The sequence below is a fragment of the Oncorhynchus gorbuscha genome, linkage group LG13 (assembly GCF_021184085.1).
Source record: "Oncorhynchus gorbuscha isolate QuinsamMale2020 ecotype Even-year linkage group LG13, OgorEven_v1.0, whole genome shotgun sequence".
Lineage (NCBI taxonomy): Eukaryota > Metazoa > Chordata > Actinopteri > Salmoniformes > Salmonidae > Oncorhynchus > Oncorhynchus gorbuscha.
The window spans coordinates 1,680,277-1,702,841 of NC_060185.1; the positions used below are offsets into that span (position 1 = coordinate 1,680,277).

Genomic DNA, 22,565 nt, shown 5'->3' on the forward strand with positions numbered 1-22,565 from the left:
TAGTGCTAAATATGGCTGCTAGAATCCTGACTAGAACCAAAAATTTGATCATATTACTCCAGTGCTAGCCTCCCTACACTGGCTTCCTGTTAAGGCAAGGGCTGATTTCAAGGTTTTACTGCTAACCTACAAAGCATTACATGGGCTTGCTCCTACCAATCTTTCCGATTTGTTCCTGCTGTACATACCTACACGTATGCAGGACACTGGAGAAATACTCCAGATATAACAGACTGACCCTAGCCCCCGACACAAACTACTGCAGCATAAATACTGGAGGCTGAGACAGGAGGGGTGAGGAGAAACTGTAGCCTTGAAGATCTGCTGTTGGATCTGACAACTAATCTTAAAGGTTATACAGTCGTCTCAAATAGAAATGTGAAGGACCTCAGCGTTACTCTGGACCCTGATCTCTCTTTTGACAAACATGTCAATAATATTGCAAGGGCAGCTTTGTAAAATTGCAAAAATCTGAAACTTTTAAAAATTGATGCAGAAAAGCTCATCCATGCTTTCGTCTCATCCAGATTAGACTACTGCAATGTTCTACTTACCGGCTACCCACATACAGCACTAAATAAACTTCAGTTTATTACAGAATCCAGTCAAGCTTCCTGTTAGGGCTGACTTCAAGGTTTTACAGCTGACCTACAAAGCATTACATTCTCAGCATTACTTTCTCATACCCATCTCTCCGACCCATCTCTCCGATTTGGTCCTGCAGTACATACCTACACGTACGCCACAAGACACAGGCCTTTTTATTGCCCCTAGAATTTCTAAGCAAACAGCTGGAGGCAGGGCTTTCTATAGAGCTCAATGTTTATGTAATGGTCTATCTATCCATGTGAGATACAGACTCGGTCTCAACCTTTAAGTCTTGATGGAAGACTCATCTCTTCAGTAGTTCTTATGATTGAGTGTAGTCTGGCCCAGGGGTGCGAAGGTGAACGGCAAGGCACTGGAGCAACGAACCACCCTTGCTGTCTCTGCCTGGCCGGCTCCTCTCTTTCCACTGGGATTCTCTGCCTCTGACCCTATTACGGGGACTGGGTCACTGGCTTACTAGTGCTCTTCCATGCTGTCCCTAGGAGGGGTGAGTCACTTGAGTGGGTTGAGTGGGTTGAGTGGGAGCTGTGCTTTGTCAAAGTGCCGGGCAGCTACGGTCAGTCTATTTCATCTGTTGTAATTATCCTGTCTTATCTGGTCCTGTGTAAATTAAGTATGATCCCTCTATTTCTCTCTCTCTCCATCTCTCCCCCTCATCCCGGAGGAACTGAGCTCTAGGACCATGCCTCAGGACTACCTGGCTTGATGAGTCCTGGTTGTTTCCAGTCCACCTGGTCATGCTGCTGCAGGAACCCTGACCTGTTCACCAGATGTGCTACCTTGTCTCGGACATGGTGTCTTCAATTATCTCTCTCTATTGCTCTCTCTCTCTACCACACCTGCTCTCTCGACCTCTGATTGCTCAGCTATGAAAAACCAACTGACATTTACTTCTGAGGTACTGATCTGTTTCACCCTCTACCACTGTGACTATTATTTGACCCTGCTGGTCATCTATGAACAATTCAAAATCTTGAAGAACGATCTGGCCTTAATGGCCATGTACTCTTATAATCTCCACCCTCGCAGCCAAAAGAGGACTGGCCACAAGGTTCCTATCTTTCTAGGGAGTTTTTCCTAGCCACCGTGCTTCTACATCAGCATTTCTTGCTTTTGGGGGTTTTAGCCTGGGTTACTGTACAGCACTTTGTGACATCTGCCGATGTAAAAAGGGCTTTATAAATAAATGTGATTGATAAACACAATGTGCTACAGTAGGTTTGAGGTTGGGGGAAAACAAAACTAAAGCAAGAACACAAAATATTCACACAATAATTAAAACCCTTAAGGACTTACCAAGATGAAACCTTACAGCTGCAGAAACAACACCAAATGTGTCTATGCAAAGTGTTCATGCCATCAAAGAGCGTGACATTTACAAGTAATTTATTTCATTATGGCTTGGAAGTTACCAGGATTCAGCTGGGACTTTGTGGCATTTTGATTTAATTACTGTCTGTTTAGTGTTTCATTTGCAGACATTGATATAATCCTGTTACCAAAGAGGTTACGAGAAAAAAAATAGAAAATCTGGAAATGATATGCCTTGTCAATTAAAAAAAGGTTTTGAGCTGGTGAGTTCATGATGGAGGCTGATATCAGTTGATGAAGCCCTTCTGAGTGTTCCCTATATTTATAATGCATTCCTGGATAGGTGGCAAACGCTGTTGCTGCTTCCCTGTTCATGAATAAAGTATTTATAATGCATTCTGATAGGTGGGTAAACACTGTTGCTGCTTCCTGGAATAAAGTAACGCTCCCTATTGTTGCTGTGTATAGATAAACTGCTGATTTTATTGTGTCATAGGACCACATATAGGAGGGTCATTTCAAGGAAGCAGTGATGTAGTGGTATGAAAAAATGGAAACGCTGTTGCTGCTTCCCTGTTCATGAATAAAGTAACGTTCCCTATATTTATAATGCATTCCTGGATAGGTGGGTAAACGCTGTTGCTGCTTCCCTGTTCATGAATAAAGTAACGTTCCCTATATTTATAATGCATTCCTGGATAGGTGGGTAAACGCTGTTGCTGCTTCCCTGTTCATGAATAAAGTAACTGCTTCCCTATATTTATAATGCATTCCTGGATAGGTGGGTAAACGCTGTTGCTGCTTCCCTGTTCATGAATAAAGTAACGTTCCCTATATTTATAATGCATTCCTGGATAGGTGGGTAAACGCTGTTGCTGCTTCCCTGTTCATGAATAAAGTAACGTTCCCTATATTTATAATGCATTCCTGGATAGGTGGGTAAACGCTGTTGCTGCTTCCCTGTTCATGAATAAAGTAACGTTCCCTATATTTATAATGCATTCCTGGATAGGTGGGTAAACGCTGTTGCTGCTTCCCTGTTCATGAATAAAGTAACGTTCCCTATATTTATAATGCATTCCTGGATAGGTGGGTAAACGCTGTTGCTGCTTCCCTGTTCATGAATAAAGTAACGTTCCCTATATTTATAATGCATTCCTGGATAGGTGGGTAAACGCTGTTGCTGCTTCCCTGTTCATGAATAAAGTAACGTTCCCTATATTTATAATGCATTCCTGGATAGGTGGGTAAACGCTGTTGCTGCTTCCCTGTTCATGAATAAAGTAACGTTCCCTATATTTATAATGCATTCCTGGATAGGTGGGTAAACGCTGTTGCTGCTTCCCTGTTCATGAATAAAGTAACGTTCCCTATATTTATAATGCATTCCTGGATAGGTGGGTAAACGCTTGAGTAATATGATAATAGTTATATAAGAAAGGTGTTTAAACTGAATTCACATGTGCTTACCCTCCACTGCATCGCTAAGGGAACTGACTGTGTCAACTGGCGTCGCCTGCACGCCACAAGACTGTGTTAGTCCACTGTGTTAGAGCCTAGGTCAGGACAACCCTGGTCCTGGAGAGTTTGTATTTATTATGGATCCCCATTAGTTCCTGCCAAGGCAGCAGCTACTCTTCCTGGGGTTTATTATGGATCCCCATTAGTTCCTGCCAAGGCAGCAGCTACTCTTCCTGGGGTTTATCATGGATCCCCATTAGTTCCTGTCAAGGCAGCAGCTACTCTTCCTGGGGTTTATTATGGATCCCCATTAGTTCCTGCCAAGGCAGCAGCTACTCTTCCTGGGGTTTATTATGGATCCCCATTAGTTCCTGCCAAGGCAGCAGGTATTAGGTGAACAATAGGTAGGTAAAGAAATAAAACAACAGTAAAAAGACAGGCCATATACAGTAGCGAGGCTATAAAAGTAGCAAGGATACATAAAAACACCGGTTAGCCAGGTCGATTGAGGTATTATGTACAGGTAAATATGGTTAAAGTGACTATGCATATATGATGAACAGAGAGTAGCAATAGCGTAAAAGAGGGGTGGGCACAATGCAGATAGCCCGGTTAGCCAATGTGCGGGAGCACTGGTTGGTCGGGCCAATTGAGGTAGTATGTCCATGAATATGTAGTTATAGTGACTGTGCGTATATGATAAACAGAGAGTAGCAGCAACATAAAAAGAGGGGTTGTGGGGGGGGGTTCACAATGCAAATAGCCATTTGATTACCTGTTCAGGAGTCTTATGGCTTGGGGGTAAAAACTGTTGAGACGCCTTTTGGTCCTAGACTTGGCTCTCCGGTTCCGCTTGCCATGCGGTGGTAGAGAGAACAGTCTATGACTGGGGAGGCTGGGGTCTTTGACAATTTTTAGGGCCTTCCTCTGACACCGCCTGGTGTAGAGGTCCTGGATGGCAGGCAGCTTAGCCCCAGTAATGTACTGGGTCGTACGCACTACCCTTTGTAGTGTCTTGCGGTCAGAGGCCGAGCAACTGCCGTACCAGGCAGTGATGCAACCAGTCAGGATGCTCTCGATGTTGCAGCTGTAGATCCTTTTGAGGATCTCAGGACCCATGACAAATCTTTTCAGTTTCCTGATGGGGAATAGGCTTTGTCGTGCCCTCTTCACTACTGTCTTGGTGTGTTTGGACCATTCTAGTTTTTTGTTGATGTGGACACCAAGGAACTTGAAGTTCCCAACCTGCTCCACTACAGCCGCGTCTATGAGAATGGGGGCGTGCTCGGTCCTCCTTTTCCTGTAGTCCACAATCATCTCCTTAGTCTTGGTTACAGTGAGGGATAGGTTGTTATTCTGGCACCACCCGGCCAGGTCTCTGACCTCCTCCTTATAGGCTGTCTCGTCGTTGTCGGTGATCACTGTTGTATTATCAGCAAACTTAATGATGGTGTTGGAGTCATGCCTGGCCATGCAGTCGTACAGGGAGTACAGGAGGGGACTGAGCACGCACCCCTGGGGAGTTCCAGTGTTGAGGATCAACGTGGCAGATGTGTTGCTACCTACCCTCACCACCTGTGGGCGGCCCATCAGGAAGTCCAGGATCCAGTTGCAGAAGGATGTGTTTAATGTGTTTAGTCCCCGGGTCCTTAGCTTAGTGATGAGCTTTGAGGGTTCTATGGTGTTGAACGCTGAGCTGTAGTCAATGAACAGCATTCTCACATAAGTGTTCCTTTTGTCCAGGTGGGAAAGGGCAGTGTGTAGTGCAAAAGAAATTGCATCATCTGTGGATCTGTTAGGTTGGTATGCAAATTGTTTTTCTGGGATAATGGGGTTTAAGTGAGCCATTTCCAACCTTTCAAAGCAGTTCATGGCTATGGACGTGAGTGCTACAGGTCTGTAGTCATTTAGGTAGGTTGCCTTTGTGTTCCTGGCACAGGGACTATGGTGGTCTGCTTGACACATGTTGGTATTACAGACTCAATCAGGGACATGTTGAAAATGTCAGTGAAGACACCTGCTAGTTGGTCAGCACATGCCCGGAGCACATGTCCTGGTAATCCATCTGGCCCCGCAGCCTTGTGTATGTTGACCTGTTTAAAGGTCTTACTCATGTCGGCTATGGAGAGCGTGATCACACAGTCGTCCGGAACAGCTGATGCTCTCATGCATGCCTCAGTGTTGCTTGCCTCGAAGCGAGCATAGAAGTGATTTAGCTCATCTGATAGGCTCGTATCACCGGGCAGCTCACGGCTGTGCTTCCCTTTGTAGTCTGTAATAGTTTGCAAGCCCTGCCACATCCGACGAGCATCGGAGCCGGTGTAGTACGATTCCATGTTGGTCATGTATTGATGCTTTGCCTGTTTGATGGTTCGTCGCAGGGCATCGCAGGATTTCTTGTAAGCTTCCGGGTTAGAGTCCCGCACCATGAAAACGACAGCTCTACCCTTTAGCTCAGTGCAAATGTTGCCTTTAATCCATGGCTTCTGGTTGGGGTATGTACATACGATCACTGTGGGGACGACGTCATCGATGCACTTATTGATGAAGCCAGTGACTGATGTGGTGTATTCCTCAATGCCACCGGAGGAATTCCGGAACATGTTCCAGTCTGTGATAGAAAAACAGTCCTGTAGTTTAGCATCTGCTTCATCTGACCACTTTTTAATAGACCAAGTCACTGGTGCTTCCTGATTTTTGCTTGTAAGCAGGTGTTATGTTATGTGGGGAGATCTGTGGTCCTTCTGTAGCTCAGTTGGTAGAGCATGGCTCTTGTAACGCCAGGGTAGTGGGTTCGATCCCCGGGACCACCCATACGTAGAATGTATGCACACATGACTGTAAGTCACTTTGGATAAAAGCGTCTGCTAAATGGCATATATTATTATATTATATATTAGATCTCATGGGGATTGGTGTAGCTATGTTATGTGGAGATCTCATGGGGATTGGTGTAGCTATGCTTAGCTCAGTGAGATTGGTGTAGCTATGCTTAGCTCAGTGGGATTGGTGTAGCTATGCTTAGCTCAGGGGGTTGGTGTAGCTATGCTTAGCTCAGGGGGATTGGTGTAGCTATGCTTAGCTCAGGGGGATTGGTGTAGCTATGCTTGGCTCAGGGGTCAGACCATGCAAAATGGTTTCATTTCCATGTACTCTAATTTACTTGGACTGATTTATCTAATTTCTCTACTGTCTTTTTAATTTTCTTTAGGCACAAGTGTCTGTTATACTGTAAGCTACAAACGTTCAGTGGGGTAGGCTCCTACAAGGCTACTACCAGGATATAATACAGTTATTCGAGTCCGTGGACTCATATTTCAGAGGATGAATGAATGAATTCAGATATTTAAATGCCCTCATGGTGTCGTCATCGATTATATTTACATGTCCAACAAAAAAATGTATTCCCTGTATTCCAGCCTGTGTCTGAGGAGTTCCAGAATGGGGAGGGCTTTGGCTACATCGTGGCGTTCAGAGCCAATGGGACGCGAGGATGGAAGGAGAAGATGGTGACATCAGCAGATTCCACTACTTACAAGTACAGAGATGAGACCTTCCCTCCCCTCACCCCCTTCGAAGTGAAGGTGGGCGTGTACAACAACAAGGGAGACGGACCCTTCAGTGGTGTGGTCACTGTGTACTCTGCAGAGGGAGGTGAGTTATTGCACTCGCACATCAAATCAAATGTATTTATATAGCCCTTATTTATACATCAGCTGATGTCTCAAAGTGCTGTACAGAAACCCAGCCTAAAACCCCAAACAGCAAGCAATGCAGGTGTAGAAGCACGGTGGCTAGGAAAAACTCCATAGAAAGGCCAAAACCTAGGAAGAAACCTAGACAGGAACCAGGCTATGTGGGGTGGCCAGTCCTCTTCTGGCTGTGCCGGGTGGAGATTATAACAGAACATGGCCAAGATGTTCAAATGTTCATAAATGACCAGCATGGTCAAATAATAGTAATCACAGTGGTTGTCGAGGGTGCAGAAAGTCAGCACGGTTAGGTGGACTGGGGACAGCAAGGAGTCATCATGCCAGGTAGTCCTGAGGTATGGTCCTAGGGCTCAGATCCTCCGAGAGAGAGAGAGAGAGAGAGAGAAAGAGAGAGAGAAAGAAAGAATTAGAGAGAGCACACTTAAATTCACACAGGACACCGGATAAGACAGGAGAAATACTCCAGATATAACAGACTGACCCGAGCCCCCCGACACATAAACTACTGCAGCATAAATACAGGAGGCTGAGACAGGAGGGGTCAGGACATCTAAGGACTTCTTTGCAGGGGTTGGGAAAGTAAAAATTATTCAAAGGGAAGTCGCTCCTTCAAGTGACCTTACAAATTATATAATTTCTGAAGTCACGTTGCTGACGAAAGCCGAGATGCTGCAACATTAGTACAAAAGGTGTGAGTTCTACTGTCACGTCCTCAGTTCTACTGTCAGTTCTGCTGTCACGTCCTCAGTTCTACTGTCAGTTCTACTGTCACGTCCTCAGTTCTGCTGTCAGTTCTACTGTCACGTCCTCAGTTCTACTGTCATGTTATCAGTTCTACTGTCACGTCCTCAGTTCTACTGTCACGTCCTCAGTTCTACTGTCACGTCCTCAGTTCTACTGTCACGTCCTCAGTTCTACTGTCACGTCCTCAGTTCTACTGTCAGTTCTACTGTCACGTCCTCAGTTCTACTGTCACGTCCTCAGTTCTACTGTCACGTCCTCAGTTCTACTGTCACGTCCTCAGTTCTGCTGTCACGTCCTCAGTTCTACTGTCACGTCCTCAGTTCTACTGTCACGTCCTCAGTTCTACTGTCACGTCCTCAGTTCTACTGTCACGTCCTCAGTTCTACTGTCAGTTCTACTGTCACGTCCTCAGTTCTACTGTCACGTCCTCAGTTTGACTGTCACGACCTCAGTTCTACTGTCACGTCCTCAGTTCTACTGTCAGTTCTACTGTCACGTCCTCAGTTCTACTGTCAGTTCTACTGTCACGTCCTCAGTTCTACTGTCAGTTCTACTGTCACGTCCTCAGTTCTACTGTCACGTCCTCAGTTCTACTGTCACGTCCTCAGTTCTACTGTCACGTCCTCAGTTCTACTGTCACATCCTCAGGTCTGCTGTCAGTTCTACTGTCACATCCTCAGTTCTGCTGTCAGTTCTACTGTCACGTCCTCAGTTCTACTGTCAGTTCTACTGTCACGTCCTCAGTTCTACTCTCAGTTCTACTGTCACGTCCTCAGTTCTACTCTCAGTTCTACTGTCACGTCCTCAGTTCTACTGTCACGTCCTCAGTTCTACTGTCAGTTCTACTGTCACGTCCTCAGTTCTACTGTCAGTTCTACTGTCACGTCCTCAGTTCTACTGTCAGTTCTACTGTCACGTCCTCAGTTCTACTGTCAGTTCTACTGTCACGTCCTCAGTTCTACTGTCACGTCCTCAGTTCTACTGTCACGTCCTCAGTTCTACTGTCACGTCCTCAGTTCTACTGTCACGTCCTCAGTTCTACTGTCACGTTATCAGTTCTACTGTCAGTTCTACTGTCACGTTCTCAGTTCTACTGTCACGACCTCAGTTCTACTGTCACGTTCTCAGTTCTACTGTCACGTCCTCAGTTCTACTGTCACGTCCTCAGTTCTACTGTCAGTTCTACTGTCACGTTCTCAGTTCTACTGTCACGTTATCAGTTCTACTGTCAGTTCTACTGTCACGTCCCCAGTTCTAATGTCACGTCCTCAGTTCTACTGTCAGTTCTACTGTCACGTCCTCAGTTCTACTCTCAGTTCTACTGTCACGTCCTCAGTTCTACTCTCAGTTCTACTGTCACGTCCTCAGTTCTACTGTCACGTCCTCAGTTCTACTGTCAGTTCTACTGTCACGTCCTCAGTTCTACTGTCAGTTCTACTGTCACGTCCTCAGTTCTACTGTCAGTTCTACTGTCACGTCCTCAGTTCTACTGTCAGTTCTACTGTCACGTCCTCAGTTCTACTGTCACGTCCTCAGTTCTACTGTCACGTCCTCAGTTCTACTGTCACGTCCTCAGTTCTACTGTCACGTTATCAGTTCTACTGTCAGTTCTACTGTCACGTTCTCAGTTCTACTGTCACGACCTCAGTTCTACTGTCACGTTCTCAGTTCTACTGTCACGTCCTCAGTTCTACTGTCACGTCCTCAGTTCTACTGTCAGTTCTACTGTCACGTTCTCAGTTCTACTGTCACGTTATCAGTTCTACTGTCAGTTCTACTGTCACGTCCCCAGTTCTAATGTCACGTCCTCAGTTCTACTGTCACGTCCTCAGTTCTACTGTCACGTTCTCAGTTCTACTGTTACGTCCTCAGTTCTACTGTCACGTCCTCAGTTCTACGGTCACGTCCTCAGTTCTACTGTCACGTCCTCAGTTCTACTGTCACGTCCTCAGTTCTACTGTCACGTCCTCAGTTCTACTGTCAGTTCTACTGTCACATCCCCAGTTCTACTGTCACATCCTCAGTTCTACTGTCACGACCTCAGTTCTACTGTCACGTCCTCAGTTCTACTGTCACGACCTCAGTTTCACTGTCACGACCTCAGTTCTACTGTCACGTCCTCAGTTCTACTGTCACGTCCTCAGTTCTACTGTCAGTTCTACGGTCACGTCCTCAGTTCTACTGTCACGTCCTCAGTTCTACTGTCACGTCCTCAGTTCTACTGTCAGTTCTACTGTCACGTCCTCAGTTCTACTGTCAGTTCTACTGTCACGGTCCTTCTGTAGCTCAGTTGGTAGAGCATGGCGCTTGTAACGCCAGGGTAGTGGGTTCGATCCCCGGGACCACCCATACGTAGAATGTATGCACACATGACTGTAAGTCGCTTTGGATAAAAGCGTCTGCTAAATGGCATATATTATATTATTATTATTATTACTGTCAGTTCTACTGTCACGTCCTCAGTTCTACTGTCACGTTCTCAGTTCTACTGTCACATTCTCAGTTCTACTGCACAACACAGCTGATTCAAGTAATAAATGCATGATGATGAGTTTGTTATTTGATTTAGCTGTGTAGAGCTAGGGCAAAAACTAAACGTGCACCCAGGGTGGGCCCCAGGACCGAGGGGTCGGGGCCCCAGGACCGAGGGGTCGAGGGTCGGGGCCCCAGGACCGAGGGGTCGGGGCCCCAGGACCGAGGGGTCGGGGCCCCAGGACCGAGGGGTCGAGGGGTCGGGGCCCCAGGACCGAGGGGTCGGGGCCCCAGGACCGAGGGGTCGGGGTCCCAGGACTGCGGGGTCGGGGCCCCAGGACCGAGGGGTCGTGGCCCCAGGACCGAGGGGTCGGGGCCCCAGGACCGAGGGGTCGGGGTCCCAGGACCGAGGGGTCAGGGCCCCAGGACCGAGGGGTCGGGGCCCCAGGACCTGAGTTTAGAGCAGGGCTGTCAAACTCATTTTTCCCTGTGGGCCGTATTCAGTATTCAACGAGGTCCAGAGGGAGACACTGAAAATGTGTTATTTTTCCTCGCTGTATAAATCTGCCAAAAATAGTCCTCCAGTTATCATTTTGTGATTTTGTTTTCTCCCTGACTGTCTAGCTTTCATTGATGTGATTATAAGCGAGCTGGAAACTGTTTTACTCAAACCACCAAATGTTTGACAGCCCTGGTCTAGTGGATAATTTGTTGATGTTTGACATGTTAGTCAAGAAGAAGTACCCTCTATACACTGACAATGTGTCCCCTTATGTAATCTATTTATCCTCTGATCTCCCCTGGGATTCAGATACTATCCACTGTACTGTATGACTAATCTACTATGAAGTACCCTCTATTCACTGTACTGTATGCCTAATCTACTATGGCATATATTATTATTATTATTATATTAAGTACCCTCTATTCACTGTACTGTATGACTAATCTACTATGAAGTACCCTCTATTCACTGTACTGTATGACTAATCTACTATGAAGTACCCTCTATTTACTGACTAATCTACTATGAAGTACCCTCTATTCACTGTACTGTATGACTAATCTACTATGAAGTACCCTCTATTTACTGACTAATCTACTATGAAGTACCCTCTATTCACTGACTAATCTACTATGAAGTACCCTCTATTTACTGTACTGCATGACTAATCTACTATGAAGTACCCTCTATTCACTGACTAATCTACTATGAAGTACCCTCTATTCACTGACTAATCTACTATGAAGTACCCTCTATTCACTGACTAATCTACTATGAAGTACTGCATGACTAATCTACTATGAAGTACCCTCTATTCACTGACTAATCTATTATGAAGTACCCTCTATTTACTGACTAATCTACTATGAAGTACCCTCTATTCACTGTCTAATCTACTATGAAGTACCCTCTATTCACTGACTAATCTACTATGAAGTACCCTCTATTCACTGACTAATCTACTATGAAGTACCCTCTATTCACTGACTAATCTACTATGAAGTACCCTCTATTCACTGACTAATCTACTATGAAGTACCCTCTATTTACTGTACTGCATGACTAATCTACTATGAAGTACCCTCTATTCACTGACTAATCTACTATGAAGTACCCTCTATTGACTGACTAATCTACTATGAAGTACCCTCTATTCACTGACTAATCTACTATGAAGTACCCTCTATTCACTGACTAAAATCTACTATAAAGTACCCTCTATTTACTGACTAATCTACTATGAAGTACTCTCTATTTACTGACTAATCTACTATGAAGTACCCTCTATTCACTGACTAATCTACTATGAAGTACCCTCTATTCACTGACTAATCTACTATGAAGTACCCTCTATTCACTGACTAATCTACTATGAAGTACCCTCTATTCACTGACTAATCTACTATGAAGTACCCTCTATTCACTGACTAATCTACTATGAAAGTAATCATGAAAAAAAACACTTGATGAAACATAATAACAATACTGATTAACTGTAGAGTTTTACTGTTATCAATATGTACTGATTGACTGTTATCAATATGTACTGATTGACTGTTATCAATATGTACTGATAGTCTGTTATCAATATGTACTGATTGACTGTTATCAATATGTACTGATTGACTGTTATCAATATGTACTGATTGACTGTTATCAATATGTACTGATAGTCTGTTATCAATATGTACTGATTGACTGTTATCAATATGTACTGATAGTCTGTTATCAATATGTACTGATCGATTGTTATCAATATGTACTGATTAACTGTAGAGATCTACTGTACATTACTCACTGTGCAATCAACACGGCATTATGCGGCTTTTCTACAAGACACACAGGAGGCAACTTGCAGCAGTTATAGTGTGACTGCATCTTGTGTGTCTGTGGGGTTTCTAAGGTTGATTGGAGTTTGTGTGTGTGTGTGTGTGTGTGTGTGTGTGTGTGTGTGTGTGTGTGTGTGTGTGTGTGTGTGTGTGTGTGTGTGTGTGTGTGTGTGTGTGTGTGTGTGTGTGTGTGTGTGTGTGTGTGTGTGTGTGTGTGTGTGTGTGTGTGTGTGTGTGTGTGTGATCCTCTACAGAGCCCAGAGAGGCCCCATCTGAGGTGAAAGCTTCCAGTATTTCCTCTTCGGAAATCAAAGTAACTTGGAGGCCACCCAACCCTGGCCCTGGGAGACCACGGGGATACGAGGTGTGTGCATAATACATAACATTTCTCATTAGATACATCTAAATAAAACAAATAAATGTAAATACTACAATAAAAGACAGGTTTTTAAAGAGACACACCCAATGTCTTCGTTTGTCAGGTGAGCTACAGGATGGACAGTGAGCAGGAGGAGTCAGGGAACAGGAAGAAGACAGTGGGGAACGAGACGTCTATGGTGCTGACAGGCCTGGAGGGGAACAGCGTGTACCTCATCACAGTCAGAGGCTTCAACAGTATCGGCCAGGGCCCTGCATCAACCGCTAGCACCGCCAAGACCAAGAAAGACCGTGAGTACACCGCTCATACAAACCTGAGCTGTATAGAGAGGGGGGGGGATACTGTATGTACACTTTAATTAAGCAGCAAGGCACATGAATACAGTCAAAGGTAAGAGGCAGTGCTGTATGATGAATACAGTCACAGATAAGAGGCAGTGCTGTATCATGAATAGAGTCACAGATAAGAGGCAGTGCTGTATCATGAATACAGGTAAGAGGCAGTGCTGTATCATGAATACAGGTAAGAGGCAGTGCTGTATCATGAATACAGGTAAGAGGCAGTGCTGTATCATGAATAAGGTCACAGGTAAGAGGCAGTGCTGTATCATGAATAGACTCACAGATAAGAGGCAGTGCTGTATCATGAATACAGGTAAGAGACAGTGCTGTATCATGAATACAGGTAAGAGGCAGTGCTGTATCATGAATACAGGTAAGAGGCAGTGCTGTATCATGAATACAGGTAAGAGGCAGTGCTGTATCATGAATACAGGTAAGAGGCAGTGCTGTATGATGAATACAGTCACAGATAAGAGGCAGTGCTGTATCATGAATAGAGTCACAGATAAGAGGCAGTGCTGTATCATGAATACAGGTAAGAGGCAGTGCTGTATCATGAATACAGGTAAGAGGCAGTGCTGTATCATGAATACAGGTAAGAGGCAGTGCTGTATCATGAATAAGGTCACAGGTAAGAGGCAGTGCTGTATCATGAATACAGGTAAGAGGCAGTTCTGTATCATGAATACAGGTAAGAGGCAGTGCTGTATCATGAATAAGGTCACAGGTAAGAGGCAGTGCTGTATCATGAATAGACTCACAGATAAGAGGCAGTGCTGTATCATGAATACAGGTAAGAGACAGTGCTGTATCATGAATACAGGTAAGAGGCAGTGCTGTATCATGAATACAGGTAAGAGACAGTGCTGTATCATGAATACAGGTAAGAGGCAGTGCTGTATCATGAATACAGGTAAGAGGCAGTGCTGTATCATGAATACAGGTAAGAGGCAGTGCTGTATCATGAATACAGGTAAGAGGCAGTGCTGTATCATGAATACAGGTAAGAGGCAGTGCTGTATCATGAATACAGGTAAGAGGCAGTGCTGTATCATGAATACAGGTAAGAGGCAGTGCTGTATCATGAATAGAGTCACAGGTAAATGGCGTTGTTCAACACGATAACGGAGGGCCAGTCAACCCATTTACCTGTGACTGTATTCATGATCAAAAACGGCCTCGAATGCCTTTATTAAACTGTTACCAACATATTTAAATAATGATGAATAACATATTTGAATTAAAACATTATTTTGATTAATTAAATTCATACAATGTAATTCTTCCACCAGAAGACATAGTCCAGACAAACCTCTGGATGTTAGTTATTTTGGTCATGTTGCTACAGGCGCCAGCCAGTCGTTCATTATGTTAAAATAGTTGCTATGCAAAAGGTCTGGTCGTCCTTTCTAAACAAAATGGTTGCTATGCAAAAGGTCTGGTTGTCCTTTCTAAACAAAATGGTTGCTATGCAAAAGGTCTGGTCGTCCTTTCTAAACAAAATGGTTGCTATGCAAAAGGTCTGGTCGTCCTTTCTAAACAAAATGGTTGCTATTCAGGCTGGATAACATTCTTGTCACTTGCTAGCAAGCTCAGCTAACTCAGTCATGTCAAACATTGAACCTGGAATAACAGCTGCATTTTCCTTTGTTTGAGCATTTTTTCTATTGTTATTTACTTGGATATGTCCAACTGGCTCAGTAAAACATTGTCTCGTCTCGTCTAAACACCATTCACTCTCTGTGGTGCTACAGAGTAGGGATGTGCAGTTAGCACATGATTCATTCTCTTTATGGACTCGAGGGTCATGATTTGTATTTTTCGAATGACTCATTCATCTTAGTTGTTTGTTTGACCTGCTGGCCGCAATGAACTCTACAGCAGGGTTAATACGCTCTCATCTGTCTCAGCGACCAGCAACTGTCCATCATGTGGGAAATATGTCATGATGCAGGCAGATGGGGAAAAATACATGTTTACAACTGACAATTGATCACATGGTGATTATTTATGGAATGTTATGATGGACACAGCTTTGTTGACCCAAAATGTACACAGTCTCCCATTGTTCAAGAAACTCGAATTCGAGAGCAAATCGTTTGGAGTGTTGCAGTTGGAACGTTACTGTGCTTATCACCCGCAGTCAAGCATTCTGCCTAGAGATGTTCACAATCTAGTCCAGTTCCACAACTAGACACCTACTCATACTCATAAGATTTGTGTTCATTTTTACTATTTTCTACATTGTAGAATAAAAGTGAAGACATCAACACTATGAAAGAACACATATGGAATCATGTAGTAACCCCTAAAAATATTTCTAAATATATTTTATATTTGAGATTCTTCAAAGTAGCCACCATTTGCCTTTGATGACATCTTTGCACACTCTTGGCATTCTCTCAACCAGCTTCATGAGGTAGTCACCTGGAATACATTTCAATGAACAGGTGTGCCAAGTTAAAAGTTCATTTGTGGAATTTCTTTCCTTCTTAATGCATTTGAGCCAATCAGTTGTGTTGTGACAAGGTAAGGGTGGTATACAGAAGATAGCCCTATTTGGTAAAATACCTAATATGGCAGGAACAGCTCAAATAAGCAAAGAGAAATGACAGTCCATCATTAATTTAAGACATGAAGGTCAGTCAATCTGGAACATTTCAAGTACTTTGAAAGATTCTTCAAGTGCAGTCGCAAAAACCATCAAGCGCTATGATGAAACTGGCTCTCATGAGGACCGCCACAGGAAAGGAAAGACCCAGAGTTACCTCTGTTGCAGGGGATAAGTTCATTAGAGTTACCAGCCTCAGACATTGCATCCCAAATAAATTATTCAGAGTTCAAGTAAGACACATCTCAACATCAACTGTTCAGAGGAGACCGTGTGAATGAGGCATTCAGGGTCAAATTGCTGCAAAGAAACCACTTCTAAAGGGCATCAATAAGAAGAAGAGACTTGCTTGGGGCAAGAAACACAAGCAATGGACATTAGACTGGTGGAAATCTGTCCTTTGATCTGATGAGTTCAAATTTTAGATTTTTGGTTCCAACCGCCATGTTCTTTGTGAGATGCAGAGGAGGTGAACGGATGAACTCTGCATGTGTGGTTCCCACCGTGAAGCATTGAGGAGGAGGTGTGATGGTGTGGGGGTGCTTTGCTGGTGACACTGTCAGTGATTTATTTACAATTCAAGGCACACTTAACTAGCATGGCTACCACAGCATTCTGCAGCGATACGCCAATCCGTCTGGTTCGCACTTATTGGGATTATCATTTGTTAATCAACAGGACACTGACCCAACACACCTCCAGGCTGTGAAAGGGCTAATTGACCAAGAAGGAGAGTGATGGAGTGCTGCATCACATGTCCTGGCCTCCACAATCACCCGACCTCAACCTAATTCAGATGGTTTGCGATGAGTTGGACCGCAGAGTGAAGGAAATGCAGCCAACAAGTGCTCAGTATGTGTGGGAACTCCTTCAAGACCGTTGGAAAAGCATTCCTCATGAAGATGTTTGAGAGAATGCCAAGAGTGTGCAAAGCTGTCATCAAGGCTAAGGGTGGCTACTTTGAAGAATATAAAATATATTTTCATTTGTTTAACACTCCATGATTCCATATGTGTTATTTCATAGTTTTCATGTAGAAAATCATAGAAAATTAAGAGAAACCCTTGAATGACCAGAACTGGGACACCACATGACAGTCCCAAAACATGTCCATTAGTGTTCCAACAACATGCATATGTCATCTATCACATGTTGGAGTAGGAATCAGCTTCATCTTAAAACATCTAAATGGGGTTAACCTCTCTATGCTTTTAATGTATACACTGGTATTCTGGGTTTCTAGAGGTAACACATACATTTTCCCAGACGGTATCCCGGTTCAGCTCGTGCCCCAATCCCTGCAATTCACAGTTCCATACTAGAGTGACACCCAATGTAGAGTATTTAACAGACAGTAGCCAATCATAAGTGGCAGAGACCATTTTAGATGTTAATGAAGGGTCTATCCATGTAAGCATGATGTGGGATGTAAACGGGGCATCCCATGGTGCACCATACGCTTTTAACGAAGATCTTAACTGTAGGTAAAGGAACCATGAAAAGCCTGGAAGTGAATTGTTGGAGGTCCTGTAACGTCATTAGCCTCTTATCATTATACATTATATATATATTATGTGATGCTCACCCTTTTCCGTTTACAAGGCTTATTGTTTGTCGGCAGGTTATGGCCATATAGGAGAAGATTCACAGAACATCTTAGCGTTGCCTATATGTTTCTCGGTACCATACTTTTAGTGAGTTGGAAATAATTGATCCACATTATTTGAACGTTGAAGAAAATAGATCTGTAAGTCAGCTTCGCCTCTCCAAGAAGCTGCAATAGAATCATGGGAATAAACTGTCAAGGATTTTATTTTGAAAGACCAGTAATATATATATATATATATATATATGGGGTTAACATATATATATATATATGGGGTTATATATATATATATATATATATATATATATATATATATATATATATATATATATATATAATTTGTAAATGGGATGAGACAAACCTCCTGTTCCCTTTGACATGAATTCCTATTTTGGCGGATTCCTATTTTGGCGGATGAGGCATCATAGAGAAAATCCAATTTAGTCGGTCGAGTTCCTCTTTACTATAGCTGCTTTGTAATGAGATTTGTAATGAGATGGTGCATCTCTGCAAATCAGAGGTGATTTCCTTTTTTCAGTTTGACTTTTAGTTTGTTCCTTCTGCAACCTTGGGAAAATTTGGTGAGTATGCATATGCCCAAATAAAGTCTGCCTCGTGCCACTGCATTGGAGATATGCAATTGTACAGGGCTATTGGGTATATTTATTTTCGAGAATGAACCGAAAAGAGTAAACAACTTCAGAATCTGTGGAAGGGAAATTGAGATGTCTGAGAAATACAATAAGGTGTCATAGAATGACACTTTATGCCGCGTACCTTTTTAATATTGATGGATGAAATAGGTGGGTCTAATCGCTGGAGCAAAGGGGCTCCAAAGACAGGGCAAAGAGAATTGGTGATAATGGACATCCTTGTTTTGTGGGACATTTTAAACAGAACGTCTTGGATGTTTCCCATCTGCACAACTGCTTGGGATGCAGAATACAATGTTTTTAACATGGAGATAAATCCCTTACCAATACCAAATGACTCCAAAACACACCATAAAATGTTCTTGCCTATCAAAGGCTTTTTCTGCATCTAAACTAAAAAGTGCAGCAGGGACTGTGTCGTTTTCGGACACATTTATAATATGGAATAGACGTCTAATATTGTCTGAGGCTAAACGACCCATTATGAACCCAGTTTGATCATCGCTGGTTAGATTTCCTACAAGCTGTTCCAATCTGATGGCAAGTACCTTTGCAAACAGCTTGAGCTCTGGTATAATAAGGCTTAAGGGCCTATAACATTTACAGTCCAGGGGAGATTTGCCCTTTTTTAACAAAACTATAATCAGTGAGGTATTTTGGTCTATATGGAATTCTCCAAGTTTTTATGCATGATTGATAGAACCAATTAGTGGCCTGACAATATCCCATGTTTCAAGAACCAATTAGTGGCCTGACAATATCCCATGTTTCAAGAACCAATTAGTGGCCTGACAATATCCCATGTTTCAAGAACCAATTAGTGGCCTGATAATATCCCATGTTTCAAGAACCAATTAGTGGCCTGATAATATCCCATGTTTCAAGAACCAATTAGTGGCCTGACAATATCCCATGTTTCAAGAACCAATTAGTGGCCTGACAATATCCCATGTTTCAAGTTTTTATGCCTGATTGATAGAACCAATTAGTGGCCTGACAATATCCCATGTTTCAAGACCCAGCTATGGAGGGAAACCATCAAGTCCTGGTGATTTTAATGTAAATGAGTTCTTCAAGAGGAAATGGGGAGTCAAGGAATCCAGATTGTCGTGTTTTTTCCAATGAGGATAAGAAGTGTTTCATCTTACTATGATCAGGGTCTGCCTCTGACGCATATCACTGGGAATAAAACTGACTAAACGTGTCTTTCATTTCTGCCAGGTCATGCGACATCTTACCATGATGGTGTTTGAATTGTATTGATACAAGAACATTTACATTTACATTTACATTTAAGTCATTTAGCAGACGCTCTTATCCAGAGCGACTTACAAATTGGTGTGTTCACCTTATGACATCCAGTGGAAGAGTCACTTTACAATAGTGCATCTAAATCTTTTAAGGGGGGGGGGGGGTGAGAAGGATTACTTTATCCTATCCTAGGTATTCCTTAAAGAGGTGGGGTTTCAGGTGTCTCCGGAGGTGGTGATTGACTCCGCTGTCAATCACCAGGCCTCATTTTGCTTCAGCCTTGCAGCCAAATGTCTTCTAGCTTTTTCCCTCTGGGAATGGTATGTTACTCTTGTGCGATGCATTATACACGTTAGATTGAAGTGTTATACTCGTGTTTTAATGCTGTTAATATCATAAAATCCCCTTTTGCTCGGGACATTTTTGTTTCTGCTCGTTTTCTGTTTTTCCAGATCTACTTTTCTTAGGAGGTACAGTTTCCCCCCGAAAAAGCATTTTGTCACCTCCTAAAGTGACAAAAATAATAAATTATTTCAACTTTGCTAGAAGTCGTGTCATAAAAATCCTTATTCTGCAGTTGTGTTAAAGCTCTTCTGGCACTTTTCTGTTTGTAGCTGTCATGTTAGATACTACACAGACGCCAGGCATCTAAAATATTAAGCTCTGCAGCAAATGAGATGAGATCACCAGAGGCCCGATCAGTTTGAGAGTGAGATGAACCATGAAACCTATCTATTACATACCTGATTTTAAATTTCCTCCCACAACAAGTTGGTATTCTGAAAGATCTAATAGTCTTTTTGAGATTCAAAAGTGAAACATTGTTTCCAAAGTCAGACAGGCATAAACTGAGGCTTATATTAACCCAGCTGTACCAAGCTAAACTCAGCAAAAAATAAATGTCCCTTTTTCAGGAACCTGTCCTTATAAGTTAATTTGTAAAAACTTCACAGATCTTCATTGTAAAGGGGTTAAACACTGTTTCCCATGCTTGTTCAATGAACCATAAACAATTAATGAACATTCACCTGTGGAACGGTCGTTAAGACACTAACAGCTTTCAGACGAAAGGCAATTAAGGTCACAGTTATGAAAACGTAGGACACTAAAGTGACCTTTCTACTGACTGAAAAAACACCTATAGAAGGACAGCTGATCATCCTCGCTGCGGACCACATGTAACAACACCTGCACAGGATGTGTACATACGAACATGACAGGTACAGGATGGCAACAACAACTGCCCCAGTTACACCAGGAACGGACAGGTACAGGATGGCAACAACTGCCCCAGTTACACCAGGAACGGACAGGTACAGGATGGCAACAACTGCCCCAGTTACACCAGGAATGGACAGGTACAGGATGGCAACAACAACTACCCCAGTTACACCAGGAACGGACAGCTACAGGATGGCAACAACAACTGCCCCAGTTACACCAGGAACGGACAGGTACAGGATGGCAACAACAACTGCCCCAGTTACACCAGGAACGGACAGGTACTGGATGGCAACAACAACTGCCCCAGTTACACCAGGATCGGACAGGTACAGGATGGCAACAACAACTGCCCCAGTTACACCAGGAACGGACAGGTACAGGATGGCAACAACAACTGCCCCAGTTACACCAGGAACGGACAGGTACAGGATGGCAACAACAACTGCCCCAGTTACACCAGGAACGGACAGGTACAGGATGGCAACAACAGCTGCCCCAGTTACACCAGGAACGGACAGGTACAGGATGGCAACAACAACTGCCCCAGTTACACCAGGAACGGACAGGTACAGGATGGCAACAACAACTGCCCCAGTTACACCAGGAACGGACAGGTACAGGATGGCAACAACAACTGTCCCAGTTACACCAGGAACACACAATCCCTCCATCACTGCTCAGACGGTCCGCAATAGGCTGAGAGAGGCTGGACTGAGGGCTTGTAGGCCTGTTGTAAGGCAGGTCCTCACCAGACATCACCGGCAACAACTTCGCCTATGGGCACAAACCCACCGTCGCTGGACCAGACAGGACTGGAAAAAAGTGCTCTTCACTGACAAGTCGTGGTTTTGTCTCACCGGGAGTGATGGTCGGATTCGTGTTTATCGTCAAAGTAATGAGTGTTACACCGAGGCTTGTACTCTGGAGAAGGATCGATTTGGAGGTGGAGGGTCCGTCATGGTCTGGGGCGGTGTGTCCGCAGCATCATCGGACTGAGCTCGTTGTCATTGCAGGCAATATCAAAGCTGTGTATTACAGGGAAGACATCCTCCTCCCTCATGTGGTACCCTTCCTGCAGGGTTATCCTGACATGACCCTCCAGCATGACAATGCCACCAGCCATACTGGTCATTCTTCGGTGTGTGATTTCCTGCAAGACAGGAATGTCAGTGTTCTGCCATGGCCAGTGAAGAGCCAGGATCTCAATCCCATTGAACACGTCTGGGACCTGTTGGATCGGAGGGTGAGGGCTAGGGCTAGGGCCATTCCCCCCAGAAAAGTCTGGGACCTTTTGGATCGGAGGGTGAGGGCTCGGTCCATTCCCCCCAGAAATGTCTGGGACCTCTTGGATCGGAGTGTGAGGGCTAGGTCCATTCCCCCCAGAAATGTCTGGGACCTCTTGGATTGGAGGGTGAGGGCAAGGTCCATTCCCCCCAGAAATGTCCGGGTACTTGCAGGTGCCTTTGTGGAAGAGTGGGGTAAAACCTCACAGCAAGAACTGGCAAATCTAATGCAGTACATGAGGAGGAGATGTCATGCAGTACTTAAAGCAGCTGGTAGCAACACCAGATACTGATGGTTACTTTTGCCACCCTCTTTGTTCAGGACACATTATTCCATTTCTGTTAGTCACATGTCTGTGGAACTTATTCAGTTTACGTCTCAGTTGTTGAATCTTGTTAAGTTCATACAAATATTTACACAAATAATGGAAATAATGAGATAAATACAAGAGATGATTCAGATATCAACATGATATTCTAGTAGAGATAAACACCAGAGAGGATTCAGACAACATGATATTCTAGTAGAGATAAACACCAGAGAGGATTCGGACAACATGATATTCTAGGAGA

General features: G+C 43.8%; 1 protein-coding gene across 3 annotated transcripts in view; it reads left to right on the forward strand.

Moving 5' to 3' along the window:
- Positions 1 to 22,565, forward strand: part of LOC123993861 (contactin-5-like) — a 253,341-nt gene that overhangs the window by 225,162 nt on the left and 5,614 nt on the right. For all 3 annotated transcript variants that reach the window (XM_046296320.1, XM_046296321.1, XM_046296322.1), the window contains exons 13-15: positions 6,801 to 7,035; positions 12,899 to 13,008; positions 13,127 to 13,313. In XM_046296320.1, the coding sequence (XP_046152276.1) occupies positions 6,801 to 7,035; positions 12,899 to 13,008; positions 13,127 to 13,313 (532 nt within the window). The remainder of the gene's footprint in view (positions 1 to 6,800; positions 7,036 to 12,898; positions 13,009 to 13,126; positions 13,314 to 22,565) is intronic.